This window comes from Coturnix japonica, chromosome 7, assembly GCF_054131305.1.
Source record: "Coturnix japonica strain WE chromosome 7, WE-NBRP24, whole genome shotgun sequence".
NCBI lineage: Eukaryota > Metazoa > Chordata > Aves > Galliformes > Phasianidae > Coturnix > Coturnix japonica.
Window position 1 is genome coordinate 12500286 of NC_140669.1, and position 20441 is coordinate 12520726.

The 20441-nt window shown below is 47.0% G+C and overlaps 1 protein-coding gene across 10 annotated transcripts in view; it reads left to right on the forward strand.

Annotated features, from left to right (window-relative positions):
• The window catches only part of GLI2 (GLI family zinc finger 2), a 187188-nt gene extending 167750 nt beyond the window's left edge, over positions 1 to 19438 (forward strand). For all 10 annotated transcript variants that reach the window (XM_085553241.1, XM_015868814.3, XM_015868812.3 and 7 more), the window contains 5 exons: positions 3191 to 3340; positions 6342 to 6506; positions 9723 to 10004; positions 13045 to 13381; positions 14275 to 19438. In XM_085553241.1, the coding sequence (XP_085409367.1) occupies positions 3191 to 3340; positions 6342 to 6506; positions 9723 to 10004; positions 13045 to 13381; positions 14275 to 16631 (3291 nt within the window). In that variant the 3' untranslated portion in view covers positions 16632 to 19438. The remainder of the gene's footprint in view (positions 1 to 3190; positions 3341 to 6341; positions 6507 to 9722; positions 10005 to 13044; positions 13382 to 14274) is intronic.
• Positions 19439 to 20441: the final 1003 nt, after the last annotated feature.

Consider the following 20441-nt stretch of genomic DNA (forward strand, 5'->3'; position numbering starts at 1 on the left):
AGTGTCTCATAGATTATTTGATGTTGTTCTCTCCCCAGCTGCTGAGGCTGCAGTTTTGGTCTCCCTTGTGCACCATCTAGTAAAAGAAGATCCATGCATAGGACCTGATCAGAAAATAGGGAGAAGGACTGAGTCCTTCTCTCAGGCTGTATTCACTGAGCCTCCTCATACACCTACACTAGTTATATGTGGGCCAGTACGATCTATACCATCCTCAGACCTTGGCACAAGCTGTGAGGCCGTGTCACTTAGGGACTGTTGACGTGCCCAGCTCCTTCCTCCCACCTCCCTGCCCATCAGCAAAAAACAGAGCACTTCCAGAGTGTGGGGACATGCTACAGTGTCTCCCTCAGGGCCTGAAATAAAGGAAGTGGGCTGACTTTTTAAAAACTGGGAAATAAGGCTTCAATAATCACAGTGATGTCCCCAAACCAATGTCGAAGCTGCTCTCTGAAGGATCTCCAAACCAAGTCATTCAAACCAAATTTTCAGTTCTAATTAATTCCAAGAACCTTTTGTGTTCTTTGTTTTGTGTGGGAATCCACTGTTTGGTTTTATTTTCGCTGCTGGGGTTGACAAATCCCTCAAACTCCAAGCAAGTCCCTGAGAAATCTGTGTCTGAGCCCCATCCTGCCCTTGGCCCAGCAACCTCCCAGTCCTCATTTGGGCCTGTGGTGTGAGCCCTGCTTGTTGGACACCAGCCAGGGCTTGCTGGGAATTCATCAACCTCAGCAACCATGTTGCAACCCTTTGTTATACATTTTACTGTAGTCAAGTTTAGACACCACCAAGTAAGCGTTAGTCTCCATCCCTCAAGCTCTGCGCACAAATGTAACCTTAGCCCAGAGAGACTCTGCTCCAGGTGATCATCTGGGGCATTTATTCTTCTTCAACCTAAGGCTAAACACCTGCCCAACCTACCAGATGTCACCCATCCAGAACAACAAGTCCTTGAGGACAGACAGATCTGGAAATTGTTTTCAAGGTCCAAACGAGCATTTCTGTTTAATGGGTTGCACATTGTAGGTCTCAGGGTGGTACTTTACTGTAGTTAAACCACAACGGCCATGTCGGATGGGCTGGTCTCACTTTTGCCCAGCAGTATTTGTGCATTTCCCTCTCAAAGGTAAGAAAAACCCTTTAACTCTACCCAGTGCAGGGCAGATCCAGGCAGCTCAGCACAATTTATTTCCAGAGAAAAGCCAAAGAAAAATATTTGACAGAATGTCCAAGATTTTCCTAAATTTGGATGGCTATAAAAACAGATACTTTTGTACTATGATTACTAGCAACGCGGGGTTGTGGATTTGGGATGCCCAAAATACACATGTAAATGAAATACAGATGTCACGGGCCAACTTCTGAGAGGGTGGCATCCCACCATGCATGGAAAAAATCCTGTTTGTGTGCAGAGCAAAGTACTTGGGCATGCAGGGCCTGTTCTGCACACGCAGTGGGCAATGTGCTTATGGGAGCATTGCGTGTCAAAGAGGAGCAGTGGGAATCAGAGTGTATTTTTTCAAGTACAACCGGTCCCAGCCTGGAAGGCTGCACACATCTGAAAGAAGCCCAAGGAAAGCCATAGGCCTGTTAAGGGTTTAGTGGGGGCTGTGGAGCAGCGTAGTTAAGTGTGGTGAGTCGTGTGACTGTTCCTGCATGGAGTGATGGGAAGCAGATGTTGCCCAGACAGTGAGTTCATAAGCCGTAAGGGGGGCTGCAGTCCCCCACCAATAAAAGTGTCTTCCTCTGGCCCAAGGGGAACCCAACAGGGGAGCCCACACGCTTCCTGCTAGCACTGCTTTGCGTAGTCTTGGTTGCAAGTCAGATTCCCATGTAAACCGAGCCAGGAGATTTCTTTGCAGTCCAGTCTGGATGTGGTGCAATAAGTCCATAGGTCTCCCAGGGGGCTAACCAGATCTCTGCCAAAATTTAACACCTGTGCCATGTTAAAAAATCAGAGCTGTAGGCAGCTGTTCTCCAATCCTACCCAAAACCTAACCCAAAGCTGCATGCCACAGCCTCCCTCCATCATCCAGGCATGTGGCAGGTCTTTGTCCCCAGGCCTGGGTCATGGCGTACAGAATGCCAGGCTTGAGTCAGCCGGGGCCATGAAGGCACACTGCTCTGTTTTCCTGACTTTCTGTGTCCTCATGCTGCCCCGCCACCCCTACAAATCTCATCCCAAGCCACAACATGTGTGCCTGGCCTTGGTCAGGGGGTGGAGATGGGGACTGGAAAAAAATCTCAGCACAAAAAAACAAAACCCAAACCCAAAGTGGTTTATTTTAGGATTTCCTGTCAGCGAATGTCTGCTGAAAACACAGGAGCAAGGACAGGCATTATTTTTGGCAGCAGGACCCCATTCAGAGACAAGGCTGCTGCTGGAGCCGTGTTTCCAATGGGCTGGTCTCCATCTCTGTTTATTTTCGTTAGTGTTTCATCTGCCTCTGGATAGTGAAAAGTACCCTCATCTTCCTCTCAGGGAACATGAAGGCTGACATGTTCTGGGGCTGACCTTTCAGCACCCAGAAGGAGGATTTTAGGGACCTAAGAAATGAGCAGTCGTTGGGTCTGCCAGGTTCTACCTAGCACATAGCTTTCAGATGCTGTCATTTCCTGCCAGCCCCACTCTGAGGCAAGTGGAGGTTTTGGGGACAGCACCATGCTGCCTCGTGTCCTCTGCCCCCTCTTTTGGCATCTCTCCACAAAGGGGTCCTGGCTGCACGGTGTGGTGTGGGAGGTTTCAGCAGACAGAAGTGACGCTGTCATAGAATCTTGAGTTGAAAGGGACCCATAAGGATCATTGAGTCCAACTTCTGTCAGCTGTGGTCTACTAACATCATCCTCTCTTAACCCATTAGCACTGGTACTGGGCACCCCCAGGAGACACCAAGAGGGCTCCTCATTCCCTGGCGCTGCATGTACCCATTGCTTTTGCAGCACTTATGGCAAACCTCTGATTTATAGCTGCTTCGGACCAAGCACCCAGCTGGACATGCCAGACCACAGCACTGGTCCCTGTGTCCCTGTGGACTGAGGGGTTATTGGGGTCATCTGTGCACCTGGCATCCAGGTGCAGTGCCCAATGACAAGCACTGGGGAGGGCACAGTTAGTTTTGGGAACACCATCTGTGCTTTGCTGGCATCAGCAGTTCCAAGAGTGACCTGTTTCTCCCTTCTCTCACACCAGCACATCAACAACGATCATATCCATGGGGAGAAGAAGGAGTTTGTCTGCCGCTGGCAGGACTGCACACGGGAGCAGAAGCCCTTCAAAGCTCAGTACATGCTGGTGGTGCACATGCGAAGGCACACTGGAGAGAAGCCCCACAAGTGCACGGTGAGCTGGAGGGGACATGCAGAACTTCTCAGGTTGGCAAGTGGGACACTGGATTTGGGGTCACACAGATGTGTGCAGACAGGGTCATTGTTGCTTGCAGGTTGCACCATGAGGACAGTGCAGCTACACCAGGAGGGCAGTTGAAAGTCTGGTGGGCAAAACTGCATTTTGTGGGGAAACTGGGGGCCTAGGTCAACATCTCCTGCCTCCCCTGTCTTAATTCAGAGGTGATGTAAACCCTGGGGTGCTTATGCCTCAGGAGGAGCTCTGTTCCCAAATCGTCTGCATGCACACAGCATGGCACCTAGCATTAATCAGTGACTGAGAAAGAGTGTAAGGTGCTGTTTTCTATCTCAGTCCTGTGGGTAGAAACTCACCTCTTCCTCAGCCTTGAGAATGGGATGAGATGTCTCTCATCCCACGTGGAGTCTCTCATCAAGCCACTGGCTGATGTGGGGCAGCCAAGTAGGCATGAGAGGGAACACTGGAAAGAAATAAGCCATGAAGTTCAGTGGCTGCGGCCAGCTGGTGGGAGAGGAGAGCTGCTCATCATCTCTTCCCACGTATGCTTCAGCCCTAGGGCCCAGCCATATCTTTTGCTATCCTCTACTCCCACCCTTTTCCTCTTGCCAGTACCTCTTCCACTGCCAGCATTATGCTGTTCCTCTCCCCAGGGTCTCCAGGATGAGCCTCTCTTTCTGCTTGGCAGATGTCTGAGCCCTCCTCCAGTATCTTCCTCCTCTTCTGCTGTATTAGTCACTTCCAGCCCTGCTCCCCCTGCATCTCTCAGTCTCTCCCAGCTCCTGCTTACAAATATTAGGATATGTATTATTTGCTTGCTGCACAACTCTTTTATCAGTCTTCCAGCTCTGTGTTCATTTAATTTAAAGCCTAAGCTCCCCAGGGCATAGGGCTATGTCTTTTGTTTTAATCTTCTAAAGTACCTTGCCCAATTCTCGTGCTTTACCAATCTTACTTTTGGAAGTATCAAGGAGAATTGATCGGTGATGTGCTGCAAAGTGAGAAAGAAGTCCCTTGCAGGTGGAGGGACCAAAAAGGTGAAAAGTAGCAGGGACTTCTTCATTGCTGAAATGGAGCAGGAAAATCCACTGCTGCTCAATCCCACCTCGCTCCAGTCTTGGTTTTCCCTCACTGGAGCAGTGACAGGGCTGTGGGAGTTTGCAGTTTTGAGCCATCCTCTGCCTGCAGGAGAACTGTGGTCTTTCTGCATGTGTTGTGTCATAGCAGCCCTCTCTGAAGTGGAGTGTTGACCATTAACAATTGTCTGGGATAACACGGAAGCTTTGCAGATGGTGCCCTTCTTTGGCAGAGCATTCCTTGCCTGAGTCTGGCAGTGATTTTTCCAAGTGCCATTCATTTCAGACGAGAAGTTTGTGGTGTACATAAAGCTACAGATGAACCCCATTGCAGCTTGGGATCCGGTAAAGAATTGTTTCAACAGATGACAGCCAGAACTCCCACTGACATAATCAAATCCACGCATAAGAGTGGGAACAGCCTCTTTGAACAAACACAGGATGCTTTGCTGAGAAGATCTTATTTGAAAATGGAACCTCAGAGTTTTTCTTCTTCAAATGCATTTTTTTTTGTGTGTCAGTATCCAGCAAAACCATAATGGACACTTGGAGTTGAACTCATGCTGAGTTCCTTTTGTTTTTCAGCGAGTGGAATGATGTGTTTCAGTAACCATAAATGACTCCAGTTGTAAAGGACTGTCTGCCTATGCCAAGGGAAGGAAATGCTATACTGTGCTACTTCACAGTAACAGGGTCTAATGGGCTGAGGAAGGTTGTCTGAGGAAGGTGAACCAGATTCATCCTGTCCAAACATACCCACAGAAGGAATCCCTTGAAGTTGCTCCTTGAAGAGATTTGGGTAACAAAAGATCACAGAGCCCTTACTTCCACCATCCCCATGCCAGACCATAAAGGGATACCTGAGTAACCCTGTCTGTTTTCCAGCACAGTGAAGCTGTACGGGATCATCCTGAGCCCATGTGCTGGGGTCCTAGATAACAAGGAATGGGAGAACCTAGTTAGAGGAGCCCTACCTGCCTAGAGCCAGGACAGTGGCACCTGAACTACTGCACCTAAGTTCACCCTGTGGTTGGTGTGAGAGCTGCATTCAGCCAGAATTTGGAAGGAAGCCCTGGATTTCTTAAAATTCAGCATTTGTAAGTTCTCGCATGCTTCATCCAAGAGCATTTAAGACAGCCTCCTGGATCTGAGTGACTGGTGAGGTCCTTCATGCTCCAGATGGGGCAGGTGCAGGGAGAAACCTCCAAACAGAGCAGAGAGTGGTGGAACTGCATCTCCTGAAGCCTGACAGTATAACTCCCAAGCTGCTCCTTCTTGTTGTGTGGGCAGCTGGTTTCCTTCCAGGAGCAAGGCTTCTGGCCTGTACTCTCATCCAAGAATCCATCTGTCTTCAAGATTGAGAGCCTTGTTTTTTAAACTGGTAATGTCAGACAGCCTGACCACAGCATCTTCCAAGAGTATACCCAGGCTGTAATTTGGGAAACTTCAAAGCTTGCTAGATTTTTACTTGTGTGTTAGAGAACGGTCTGGTCTTTCCAGCTCCAGAGCTAGGGAAGCTGCAAGGCTGGTCAAGCTGTCGAGAAGCCGTCAGTTCTCTGGGTGAGAGGAAAGGAGTATATTAGTTGCAAAGGGATGGCTAAGAGAATGGAGGGCTGTTCAGGCCCGCTGGAAAAAGCAGTTTCTTGTTGAAATGTCAGGTGTGTACCCGACAAGGAGCAGCACCTTAAGTGTGAGTCACCACTGAAACTCTCAGCCTGCCTAGGGAGGGGACTTCTCCCAACAAAGTGGATGTTGTTCCCTAAAACACAAGCCCTTTAAAGGGAAGGGGGAAAAAAAAAAGAGAAAGAATGAGAAACAGATGAGAAGGTTTTAGGCAGGAGGGAAATCAAATTTTTCTGGTTAATTAATCACCCTTCTTGTTTTGTTTTCTTTTTTTCTTTTAGTTTGAGGGTTGCTCCAAGGCTTATTCCCGCCTGGAGAACTTAAAGACACACCTGAGGTCCCACACTGGAGAAAAACCTTACGTCTGTGAACACGAAGGCTGCAATAAAGCCTTTTCCAATGCCTCGGATAGAGCCAAGCACCAGAACAGGACGCATTCCAATGAGGTAAGCCTGGACTCACCGCAACTCAACGGAGAGCTTTTTTGTTTCATTTTGCTGACAATAAACATGCACTTTACACGCTGGACTCGTGTAAAAAGAAACCTACTGTAATGAGAGGTTTTTCTTATTTTTAATGGGATTTATTTTGTTGAAGAGCCAGACCACGTTAGCTTTATATTTATGAAAGCCATGTTTGAAATCATAAACAGATGTTAAAGTATGCAAACTTCTTAATCGGCTTTGGAAATTATAAGTGAGCATTTTCCAAACTTATAATTTTTAATAGCGCGAATAGGGTTGTATGTTTGTGCATGTGGTGTTTCACGTTCGTGTGGCACAGACTTGCAGTAGCATAACAGCTACCCGGGATTCTGACACTCTGGAAATAATACTTCCTCCATCGTTTGATGTACAGTGATAGAGCACAATGCAATGCTTTGTTAACCTTGGCTAATTAAGACCCGCTATTAGTAGTAGGGGAGCAGAGGAAATTGCCTTTATTGTAACGCATGTGATGGTCTGTTGCAATCAACCATAGCCGACGATTGAAATTTATATTACCACTAATTAGCTGACAGGGGGAGAAAAAACAACACTCTGAAGTTCTAATAATGTTTGTAGCCATGAAGAATTCAGTCTGCAGCCTAATTTGCAACTGTTAAATATAGACTATTGGAGAGTGGAACACAAGTGCCATGGATGAGAGCTTTTTAAAGTGATGCAAAGGACTTTTGGGGAGTATTTCTATCTCTGGCATCATAATATCTGCCAGTAATAACCGCAGCTCTGTAGGTTGAAGCTCTTCTGTTGAAGTCAGAATAAGGATTCAGACTCAAGGGCGCCCTTTTGTTCTGTGTGATGCTGAGACCTGGATCCAAGTATTATTTTAATTTGTTTGGATATAAACCCAGATGCTAGGGTTGTCCTTTGCCCGTGAGCTATTTCCTCAGCGAGATGAAGGTTAAAATTAACCTGTATCTGCACTGGGGTTGGTTCGAGGCTGTGCAGACCCTGAGATCAGGAGTGACCATCAGGACAAGCAACCTCTCACCTGCTGAGCAGCCAAGCCTGCATTCTCAATAGCTGGCGTTTGGTTAACAAAACTTGTTTTCTGTTAAAGCTTCTTCTATTGGGAGGTGGATAGGATGACTTACTCTCACTGGTACAGCTTCATGTGTTAGAAATAGCTTGTTTTCCAGCCTTGGAAGCTTCCTATGTCTTCCCCCCAGTGCTGGATGCAGTGTCTCTTTCATTGTTGCTATTTCCCTTCCACAGCACTACACTAAGCTGCTCTTCTTTCTCTCATGTTAAGTACGCCAATCAAGGCACTGAAGTCTCCCACTAGTATAGCTTTGTTTCCTATCTTAGATCAGTTCTCTGTGTGCCTCTTCCATCCATAAGGATTCTCACTTGGATGGACCAAGACTTCTTGTACAACTTTCAGTACTGGATACAGAGTCTCTGACCAGTTTGTGCGCATTGAAGCGCGTGTGAACTAATTTCAGTATGTGGATTATTTTTTGCCTGTAGATCACTTGAACTCTGATCCCTAAAGCTTTTCCTGGATGCCTCCTAGGCATGCCAGAGTCTTCCCTTCTGTTTGTCCAAGAGATGTCCCGTATTCCTACATATGGAATTTTGCCTTTGGCTGTATTATTACATTACATTTCTTCAAATGGGTTCAGCTTCCCAAGTGATCCAGATCAGGAGCTGCACAAGGATGACTCGACTTTTCATGTGAGCAAAGCTTGGTTGCAAGGTCCCTGCTCCTCTATGTTCCCATTTTGCACAAAGGTGAAGCTGTAGGGCAGAAACATCCATCTCCTTTTGGACCCTGACCAATCAATATGTTGATACCCTACACAGCCTGCATCCAACAACACAAATTAAAAGTTCAGATAACAGATAGGAATTCTTCCCTCTTCTACTGCTTCCTGTAGCATCTAACTGTTTAATGTTGCTTTTATAGCACGGGGGTGGTATCTGCTCTTCAGAGTGCGCTTTAGTAGCAGTAATATTTCTATAATGCCTCATAGGAGGAGTTGTGTGAGATTCATAAACAAACTATTTTACATATTGTGCTTTGGTTTACCCAGTGTTAAAATATATTAAATATTTACCTCAGTGTGGCGTTACAAGCATTTAGTTTGTTAAAATGATCTGCCAAGATCAGCCAGGAAACATGCTTTTGAATAAGAAACAGACTTCTGGTGTTTTTCATGTGATTATAGTTGCTTTCTGCAAAGAATACACACTCCTTTGTATTTTTTTTTTTTTTACTTAGGTTTCTGGATAACATTAGAAAACAGATTTTTTTAAAAAAGAATAAGAATGGTCATTCTGGGAAGCCTTCAAACAGCATCTATCAGAGTGGGTTGTTTTTTTTGTGGATCTATTCCAGTGCATAGGCAAAGAAATACTTAGAGTAGCTGTGAGGCTGAAAGTGGAACTTGTGATGAATTCAGAGCTTCCAGCACAGCACCATCAGCTCAAACAACTGTGGTGCAAATGCACTTCGAATTGGAAGCTCAATAAATAAATAAATAAGTTAGAAGAAGAAAAAGAAGAAAAGTATCAGATTGCTGAGTTCTGTTTTCAGAAGCATGGCTTCATCCTTGTTTTCCTGTGGCAATCAATGATTCATGAATTCAGGACTAGAGCGCTATCGTCTGAAAAAAAAACATTGCACGTCTGTGGATTGTTTTGCACAATAACAGATTTCAAGGTGACAGGTGCTGGAGTGGTATGATAGATTGTGTAGGGTTCCAGCTTGGTTTTGCTGGAATTTCATCAGCCAGGTCTCAAGCGTTTTCCCAGTGCACGCCCCACCTTAGCAGAGAGAATGCCTTGTGGCCAGTCCTCTACATCACCAACCGCCCATTCGTAATCAGGAAACATTCCTGTGGCCACCCAAGCAAATACATACACGGGAAAGTAATATTAGGAAAGTATTTCATGAATTCTTAGCTGTCTTTTAATCCATAAAACTGAAAACAAGGAGTTTAGCCAACATCAAATGACTGGCCAGGTCTGTGTGGATCAGCAGCAGCCCGTATATCATATCTGGAGTATCTTGGTCCTGGAAAACCCTGTGGAGCAGATGCCCCATGTGTTGTTGTTGCTGACAGCCATATTCTCTATATTCTCTTTGCCCTTACAATGCACCTGGAATATTTGGGCTTGCTTTAAATATAACACAATATCTGCTTTTATTTACAGAAACCCTATGTCTGTAAAATCCCTGGCTGCACAAAGAGGTACACGGACCCCAGTTCCCTCAGGAAACATGTCAAGACTGTACATGGACCCGATGCCCACGTCACAAAGAAACAGCGCAACGATGTCCACCCAAGGCCACCTCCGCTCAAGGAAAATGGGGACAATGAGGCAAGCGCCAAGCAGAGCAGTAAGGTGTCAGAGGAGAGCCCTGAGGCCAACAGTACCACGAGGAGCATGGAGGATTGCTTACAAGTCAAAACGATAAAAACAGAGAATTCTGTGGTAAGAGCAGTTGCTCTTAGCAGAACTCAAACAGTTCCTAATTTCTGCAGTACAGTGGGGGCGTGAAGCATTGCATGCCATTTACCTCTGCAGGCAGTTGCTCTTCAGCTGCCCACACCCTAGAGTTCAGGTCCAGAGATGAGATTGCAGGTCAGGACACAGTCGAGAACATTTTGTACTTTCCTACCCAGCAGCACACATTTCTGTCCATGGAGTCATGGGGGCTGTGTGATATCTAGCATCATGCTTGGCTTGCCTGTGTTGTGTACTTGGGTAAAATGTGGCAATATCACAGATTTGCAGTACCCTCCTCACCAGTTTAAATTTCGCAAGAGACGTAGGACGCAGATTGATGAATGTGTCTTGAAACGGAAGTCCATCCCTTTTCTCTTCCTCCTTCCCCACCTCCCTCACTGTTTTTCTTTCACTGGGGTTAACAGGGGCCTCTTGAGATCATCTAGTCCAACCCTCTGTCCCAGCTAGAGCTAATTGCTCAGGGGTACACCAGTTCACTGCAGGACCTCCGTCTGCCAGGAAAGATTGTGGTGGGATGACAGGGTTGGGGAAATGATGCCTGCAATAAACAGGTGAGCTGGAATGAACAGTCCTTCTTCTTTGGCTCACAGACTGTGAGCTTGCAGTCAACCATGATCATACTTTACAGCCCCGTGAGTTGCCACAAGCTGAAACAAAGACTGTTTAACAACATTCCAGCCAATACAGCAACTCCGCAGGTAGGCAGTGGCATAGTCAGTGGTGCTAACAGTGATGGGCCCAAGTGTGTTCAGACCTCATCCAGCATAGCACCGCTGGTGAAGGAGGTGGGACTCTGAATGCATAGGAGCACTTCTGCCTTTTGATAGTTCTCTTTAGGTTCATTCCCAAAGTTCCGGTCTCCTGTACCAGTTCAGAGTGTGGCAGAATGTGGGCCAGATGTGGCAGAAATGGCCTTCACCTTTGAAGGAGGGTGTAAATACAGTCCCCAGACTTCTCGCTAGAGCTGGAGGTACTTTGAACTCCAAAATACGTATTTTATTGATTTGAATCCAGGCTTAAAGATTTCTGTTCCAACCAAACAAAATACCCTGAAAGGACAAAGATTTTCTGAATAAGGCTAAGGGGTGCGATTGTTAACAAATTAGTAATGAGCTTCATGTTTTGGTTGCGAAGGATTTGACCATTTTCACATCCAAAATGTCTCTGACTGAAAGAACAGTTTTACCTTAATGATACTCTGCACTGGGTTATAAAAATGGTCCGTGAGAACTGCTGAACAGGATGACCTCTCTCCAGTACTTTTCCTCTGTGTGTTTATCTTTATTATTATGAAAACAAAAGCACAATCACAGCTCCACACCCAGTTTCTTCAGAAGGTGTGGGCTTGTTTTCCCAGCTCTCTGTGCTCCCAGGGCTGCATCCAAGCTGTCTCACTGACAGCAAGACCCATGTGTCTGGTGATCTTCTACACTCTCCTTGTACAGCACCTCACCCATAACAGGCAGCATCTAACCTGGAAGATCATCTCACATTTCCTGCTTAAAATCAGTGTGGTGGGAGGGGTGAGATGTTTCACTATTTCCCTTAATTCTGAGGCCCTTTGTGTTGATCCCGGTTTGGTCTAATCTAAACCCACAGAGACTGGTGGGAGGTCTTTGCAAGGGGCTTTTGTCTGGGCCCACAAACTGAAAAGGGGCATTTAAGAATGATGGAGAGTGAAGTTTTACCTGGCTCTATAATGAAAGGACTAGGGGTAATGACTTTACACTAAAAGTATGCTTATGGAGGGGTGTTGGACTAGATGACTTTTGAGTTTCTTTCCAACCCAAGCTATTCTGTGATACTGTGGCAGGGAAGGCAGCGTATGGGACAAGGAAATATTAGCAATTTGTGTTGTAGTCTGCACTCCCCTCTTCCTCCATATACTAACATGGTCTCTTCTGTCGTTGCTGTCTTTGTCCTAACAACCTGTTCTTTATTCCTGCTTACCATTCCTTACTCTACCTTCCTAAGGACAGTCGGTACTAAGGTGAGCAAAGAAATCCTTTGTATTAAAATTGATGAGTAAAGCACGGTCTCTAGCAAACCTGCTGTCTCCAGCTAACCCTGCAGAGAGGAGGTGGAGGCATGTAGAGCAAAGTAATGGTGGGGAGCAGAGGATATTTGCTCAAACACAGAAAAGAGAGAACATAACAATGTCTCAGGACTCTCACTATCGTGTTGTTCTGAGTATCACAGCTCACCATTAAGTCCCAGGATTGCAGTCTCTGTCATCCTGATTGAAGGGCTATGAGGCCATCAGAGCCAGACAGACCTGCCACTGAGAGCTGCTGTAAAACAGTAAAACATCACCCTGCACTCCCACCTTGGCCTCAAGCAAAGTTTGTTGCCTTTTCAGTGTTCCCACTTTCTGATAGTTGCTGGAGTGTGGGCTTCGAGCAGAGAAGCTAGGTGTCCTGTTGGGTAGCACCAGTGCTACCTCAGAGAAAGTTCAGACCTTTTAGTGTCTACTGCAAATGAACTACTCAATGTGCAATTTCTAATGTAAATAAATTAAGTATTTATGCTGCTTATCTGTCTTATTTGTAAGTGAGAGCTTGCAAAAAGTGAACAAGGTTTTTACCTGGCTGGGAAATTAGTTAGCTAATCTAGTTATATGATAGAAGGGACAGAAATATGTTGTGTTTGAAATACATAGGCTTTGATCCTATGTTAGATAAGCCACTGCTTGCTGCAATATGCCTTGCAACCAGGTAGCATGTGCAGCTTTTCTTCAAAAAGCATCTGCCCTTTAATATTTGGCTGGAACATTGGTTCCTCTCCATCCTCCACTTGAACGCACCACAGTTTCTCCAGCTGCAGGTGATGCCCTGCTCTCCTCCCCAGGGAAGCTGTCCATGCTCTCTGGTAGAGCTGAGATCCTGTGGCAGTGAAATGTAACATGAGGGGACATGTGGGATAGGGCCAAACATGGAGCCCATTGAGGGTACTGAGCTCCTGGTTTCTTTTCACTTGTCCAACTCCTCCTCTGTTCCTTCCCAAGATGTGTCAGTCCAGTCCTGGTGGCCAGTCATCATGCAGCAGTGAGCCGTCACCCCTGGGCAGCACCAACAACAATGACAGTGGAGTAGAAATGAACATGCACAGCGGGGGAAGTCTGGGAGATCTGACGGCGTTGGATGACAACGCTCCTGTTGTGGACTCAACGGTCTCATCTGGTAATTTGACAGTCAGCCTGCAGCTGAGGAAACACATGACAACAATGCAACGACTTGAACAGCTCAAGAAAGAGAAACTCAAGACAGTTAAGGATTCCTGCTCATGGGTGAACCCAGCTCCACAAGGCAGAAACACCAAGCTGCCTCCCATCTCAGGAAATGGTAAGTCATGGGCTTAGGCTTTGTCCTGTAGGAACCTTCCAGAACTTGTCTCAGGTCTCATAACCAAGAGTCTGCCCTGTTGAATTGTTTCTTATGATCTCTGAGTCAGTCCTTGCTGAATAGAAGCATTAGGTAAAATGGAGGGTTTGAGTGGAAGCACAGCTGTCTGGTTATGTGCAAAAGAAACCTAGACTGCAGAGCTGTAAAGGGAGACAGAAGAATCTTATTCCTGGGCTTGTCCAGAACCCAATTGCAGAGTCTTTAGCATCCTGGTGGCAGCCACAAAACTACTTAGATTTGTTCCAGTCGTAACAGTTCTCCAAGTTCTGATGTGCTTCCAAAGAGACTGTTGGAGCACAGCAGCAAACCAGCCAAGCCCTCCATACTTTTTCTTGCCCTGGTGAGCCTTTTGTTACTTCAAGAATAGCAGCCAGTAACAATACTGGCTATTGCCTACAGCTTCATGTACTAGTTTTCCTCTGGCTGGTGATTCCTGATAAAGGTATCTTTATGATACCTTTTGTGCACCTCTTCTTTGCCAAGGGGTCTCAAGGTCCTTGTTGGCACTAAACCTCAGGCTTAGTATATTGAAGCTTCTTGGTTTAATCTGGGAAGAACCCTTGACTTTCAGCTTTTGGTCTGGCAGCCTCCTATTCCTGACTGTTGTGTTTCTGTTCCAGTAAACAGTTGTGGTTGTAGCTGCACATTTGCCCTGTGGCATGGTTCACACCAGTCCTACTCTTTCCCCACTAAGAGAAGCTCATGTGGAGCTTCTTCCTCAGCATCTGGGCTTAGGGGTGCCTTAGTGTGTCATTGTTTTGGAACCAAGGACATTATCAACTGGAATTTCTCAACTGACTAAATCTTTTCCTTCCCCACAATCTTTCTCTTAGGCTCTATTCTAGAAAACAGTGGTGGTTCTTCTGCTACGCTGCCTAATCCGAGAATAATGGAGCTGTCTGTCAATGAGGTTACGATGCTGAACCAAATCAATGAGCGCCGTGATAGTACAACAAGCACCATCAGCTCTGCCTACACCGTGAGCCGCAGATCATCAGGGATTTCCCCATACTTCTCCAGCCGCCGCTCCAGCGAAGCTTCACAGCTCGGGCATCGTCCCAATAACACGAGCTCTGCTGACTCTTATGACCCGATTTCAACAGATGCTTCCCGCCGGTCAAGTGAGGCGAGCCAGTGCAGTGGGATGCCGGGCCTACTGAACCTCACACCAGCTCAGCACTACAGGCTGAAAGCCAAGTATGCTGCTGCCACAGGGGGCCCTCCACCAACGCCTCTTCCGAACATGGAGAGGATGACCTTGAAGAATAGAATTTCACTTATGGATGGACCAGAGCCCACCTTGCCCTCCATTCGCCTCCCACCAGGCCCCAGACGTTGCAGTGATGGCAACAACTACAGCTACACATCCACTGCAGCATTTCCCCATGAAGTTCCGGGCAACTGTGCGAGACGGGCAAGCGACCCTGTGAGGAGACCTGCTGGAGAGCCCCAGGCCCTTCCAAGAGTTCACCGCTTCAACAGCACCAACAGCATGAACCCCTTCCATCCTCCACATCCTGCAGACCGGAGGAATTTCAGCATGCAGAGCTATGGGCGCTCTGACGGAAGTCTTGCCCGGCACACCTACTCACCCCGGCCACTGAGCATCAGTGAAAACATTGCCATGGAAGCCATGTCTGGGGAGGCAGAGGTGCCTGTTGGAGATGATGACATTATGCTGCCAGATGATGTGGTACAGTACATCAAATCTCAGAACAGTGGGACCGTGGCTGAGAGCACTTCCATGGGGTACAGCAATGAGATGCAGAGCTTCCAGGGAGGCGGGAAGCTGCAGCCCCCAGCCTTTCCCAACCAGCGCAGGATGGCGGTGGCCGAGGCGAGCATGAGCCATTTGGGGCCCATGATGGCAGAGTGTTCCATGAGCTTTGATGCGGCCTCAGACATGAATAAAAATAACATGCCTGTCCAGTGGAATGAAGTAAGCTCGGGTACAGTTGATATCATGTCCAATCAATCAAAGCAGCAGTTTTCGCAAGGGAACTTAGCTGTGGTCCAGCAGAAGCAGAACTTTGGTCAGTACCAGAGCTACAACCAGCAGCAGATGCAGCTACCAGAAAACAACATGAATGTAACACAGCAGAGCTTTATGCAAAGAAATGTGGGCATGGATGGCCAAAGGCTAAATTGTATGCAGCTGCGGCAGCAGCCAATGAGTGTAGGCCCAGGGATGAACCCTGATCTGGGCTCACAGGCAGGGTATAACCAAGCTCATCAGATGCTAAGCCCCAGTGCAATCAACAGCAACCCAAATCAGCTTTCTCCTTCTTGCAGCAACATGGCAACAAAGTCTGGGCCCCACCTCCACCCTCAGCAAATGGACATGGCGACCGACCCATCCTTAATGGTCAGCAGCAACAGCGAGCGCACAATGCTGAACCAAGTCATGCACGAACCGAGCCAGCAGAACTACTCATCTCAGCCAACCCACATGAACTTCCCTATGGCTCAGGAGGCTTTCCATCAGCCCATCATGCCCTCCAACCAGCAGAGCTTTGAGCCCCAGCAGAGCATGATGGGTTCAGCGGCGCAGACATATCCACCTGGCATGGTCCAACCTCGTCCCCCTGCTGAGCCCAGCCCAGCCAACAGGTCTCGAGGCCTCCGCACCGTGCAGCAGCTGGGCTACATGAGAACTCCCCACCCTACAAACACCATGAGTCCTGGCCAAGAGGCGGTGGAAGCTGTGCATAAAAGAGCCGGCGACATGTTGCCAGCATCGACCCAACAGTGTGCGGATGGCACGAGGGAAAATAATTTGATGTACTATTATGGTCAGATCCATATGTACGAACAGAACAGCGGCTTTGATAATCACTCGGACTGCAGGGTCAGGCAGCAGCAGTGTGCACTGAGCAGCAAGCCAGCTGCTCTGCCATCCCCAGGCACCAACCAGGTGTCCAGCACGGTGGACTCACAAGGTCTTGAGCCGCCCCAGATAGATTTTGATGCCATCATGGATGATGGGGACCACTCGAGCCTGATGTCAGGAACCCTGAGCCCCAGCATCCTGCAGAACCTCTCCCAGAACTCCTCTCGTCTGACGACTCCACGAAACTCTCTGACTCTGCCCACCATACCCACAGGAATAAGCAATATGGCAATAGGAGACATGAGCTCCATGCTGACCACCCTGGCAGAAGAGAGTAAATTTCTCAACATGATGTCCTAACAGTAAAGCACAAGGCCTGAGTGCTATCCAAGGGGTCTGTGTAAAGCAGGTTTATCAAAGTGCTTTTGAAAAATAACCTGTTCCAATAGAGTAGACTTTTGTTTTGTTTTGTTTTGTTTTGTTTTTGTAAGTATTAAATACCTTAAAGGGATTCAAAGTGGGAAAAAAAAACAAAGTAAGTCTATGTACGGAGCTATGTAAACTACATGCAGGCAGATCAGCACTGCAGAGGTGCACCTCTAGTATTACTTTTGGCTTTATTCCCCAGAGCACTGAACAGAGTATTGCCACCAGGCTAGGAGACTGCATGGTTAAAGACAAAAGCCCCCTACCCCCATCCCTGTAGACAGCGCTCCCCGTCATTTCCCATTAGTTATGTTTGCAAAAAATTCCATTTTCAGCCCACTCCAGGGGAAAAAAAAAAAGCAAAATAACAAAAAAAAAAAAAAAAAAAAAGGATGTGATTTTGATCAGAATTAAAGCCATACTGTGTATGCCACTCCAATGAGAGCGGTGGTTAGTTATGTCTCCAAACAAGCCCTCTGCCAGCAGTATTGTTTTGTACCACAAATACCTTTGTACCTTGCAAAGAGCATGGATTCCAAATGGCTTCTCAGCAAAGTGCCTTACCGTGCTTTCGTGTTTAATAGCCAAGGCCTCTCTTCCTTTAAAAATCAAATATAGCGTATTGCCAGAAGTGTATATGAAATGTACATTTATAAAAACATAGCAGTGTTTCTGAGAAAACATTGGAAAGACGCATTGATGAGACACTTGAAAGGTGAATGTGCTCTTTGATCAGATGTGTTTACAACGTGGTTTATATCAAGTGCCGAGTGGAGCAGAGGCCCAGGAACAGCAATCACTGGGAAATAATCCCCTGTGGCAGGAAGGCTGCAGTGTGCAGGCTGACACACGCACAGCTGTGCCCTCTGAGTGTTGCTGGGACTTCTATAAGGGTCCTGAATACTTCTTTAATGTTGTGTTTCTGAAGCATGCATTACCATATCCCCGTGCAGCTTTGCCACAGCTTTGCTTTCCTTTGGGTTTTCTAAGATAAAGTGCTCACACATTGAAAAGTGATAGCAGTGGAGGGTTTCTGGTTGTTTCAGCCCAGTCTGCACTGTAGGAGCTAGTCTGTTTGGCTGGGGTTCAGCTGGGTGATGCGCTCCATGCAGGGCTCTACCAAGGCCCCATGCGTCAGGCACGTGACAGCACTAACAGGAGGCCAACCATGAGCTAATGCACGCTGCCCTGCAAGGAGGCTTGTTGGCACCCACCCAGTGCTGCGTTAACCTGTCTCCCAGCTTTGGTCAGCATGAAAAGAGCTGCTGTATTCAAAAAGAACACCCTGGCCGACCTACAAACTGCTCTTTGTACCCAGGCTGGTTGAGCTCAGCACTGCACCTGCAGTCTGCAGTGTAGGCAAACATCTGGATAGTCTCAAAACAGGTATTTGGATCAAAATAGTGGCTCTGTCTGGGAGAATATCTTGTAAACATTCTTGGGGAAGAGGTGGGAGGAGCAGGTCTTCCCAAAACCAAATCCTCCACCAGAATATAACTGCTTCTAGTAATGATTAGCTGTTTCCAGGCCAAACTCATCTGGCACCGAAGCCAATCCTGATAGTATTATTTATTTATGTTGTTGCCAGACAGAAAGGTAGAAGTGGTGGGTGCATGTAGGCAGGAGGCCCTGCTTAACTCCTGATTGTGCAGGACAAGGATGATTCTCCCCATTCTGCTCTCACAGCCCCACGTGTTGAAGGGAACAAGTGTGGCATCCTCCCTAGGTTCTCAGAGTTTGATCAAATGCATCTTCAGGGCCTCATTCTCTCCTTCCCATCTCCCCGCCATGGCTCTGTCTCCATACCCTGCATAAGACGGCGACGGCCCTGTAAGGTGCTTTCTGGTTTCCCAGCATCCCTGCTTTCCTTTTGCACAAGCTGATGTGTCAGGCTCACTGCTCCCAGCTGGTGTGAAAACATCAAGTGCTATCTCCAGGAAAACTTTGCGCTGTTTCATACCCCAGCAGCTGGGGTTGGCAGTGGTGGCTGGGACAGCCCTGCTGCCCAACATCCCTGGGCACAGCTGGTGCAGGAAGGTGGTGCTCAGCATACTGCGATCTCATCCAACCTCATCCCAAATGCAAAGGGTGTGCACAGGATGCTCTCACCTCGAGGTCCCACTGATGTCCTGGGTGCATGAGGACAGGAAAGCGAAGCAATGTGTCTGGCTGTTGGTTTGTGTCTCTCGTGAAAGGTATGTGTAAAGGGATTGTTTTATAGTCTGCTGTATATATTCTGCAATTGCTGACCTTGCCCTTGCCTTTGCATTTATGAAAAGAGGGCAGTACGTATTTTAGGATGTTGATTGTTGTCCTGGACACTCGGAGTGCAACTGGGCATCCCATGTGCTACATCCAGTCAGGCCTTGGTGTGTCCTTTGACTGCTAATGTGATTTTTTTCAACAGCTGCATAGGGCAGTGGTGTCTGCTGAGTCCCTCTTCACAGATATCTCATTAACAAAAGATCAAATGCAAAAGCAAAACCAAATGACTTGAGATTTCTCAGACTTTCCAGATGTGGTCTTCCTTCATTTACTGAAATAGTATTATAATAACCATTCCAGCACTGTACATATTATGTATAGAAGACATCATTACTAAAAGTACTGTAGGTGAATTGTTCTGTCAAATTTATATCTTAAGAACATTTTTAGCTGTTTTCTACATCGTAAGAACGGAGGTAACATGCTGAAACTGTATATAAACCTTTTGTACATTAAAAAGTAATTTTTTTTCGTAACTCCTTGTGCCTGTTGTTATTGGTAATAATGGCTGGTATCCGTCTGTCATCACCACATTTGGACTCTGGTGCTGCCTAGGAATGGATGGGAAGAAGCTGGATGGGCCCGGTCTGTACCACTGCATGGATGTGCAATGGTCCTGCCTTGAAGAGCTTCCAGTCAGTGATGCGATGGAGGTGACAGATAGAGGTGGTGAGGCTGGGGACCTGCAGAGAGTACAGCCATGTTGCTCAGCAGAAGTGGTTTGATGGAGGTTGAGGTAGTGCAGTTCAGAGTGAGCTCTGGAAAAATTTAGCAACTGGAAGATTCATGGCAAAACAGCTCATTAGCTATCTTGATTTGTGTCCAAAAGGAGGCCGATCGGTAAAAGTGGTGATGGATATTGACACTGACTAGTTGAAGTCTGGCTTTGGAGAGAGAAGAAATTAATTGTCCTCTATATATATGATGGGAAGTCATACAGTGAGGAACAGATACATCAGTCGTGAACCACTTAGAGCCCGGTCTGGCCCATTGATGAGAAGGTCCCGTTTAACTGCGGCAGGAGTTGGCTCAGCCACTCAAGACACTGATTTGTCAATTTAATTGTATAGAGGTGGGTGGATGTGGACAGGGCTAAAACTTTGGAGGGGGTGAGGGGGCATTTAGCTGGTTGTAGATTTTGAATAAAGTTGGCTCTTTAGTAAAGCAGGTGGCCCGTGAATCAGTTATGGCACTGTGCACAAAGGAACCAGAAGTTTCATGCAGAAGCAACTGAATGTCCTCGTTTTCCTTCAGGCAGAATCCCTGGTAAGTTTGGGGCAAATCCTCACCCCTTCATCTGGGTTGCCTGATAGTAGCAGGAGATTGGCATATCCTACAATGCAATTAATTTTGCCTGTTTTAGATAGTTTGTGTAATGTTAATCATCCTCTAGAAGATACCTCTATTCTCTTCATTGATTTGAGACCCTTCACTGATTACACAGGTATTCCCCCAGTTGGATGAAGTGAATCCTCTGTT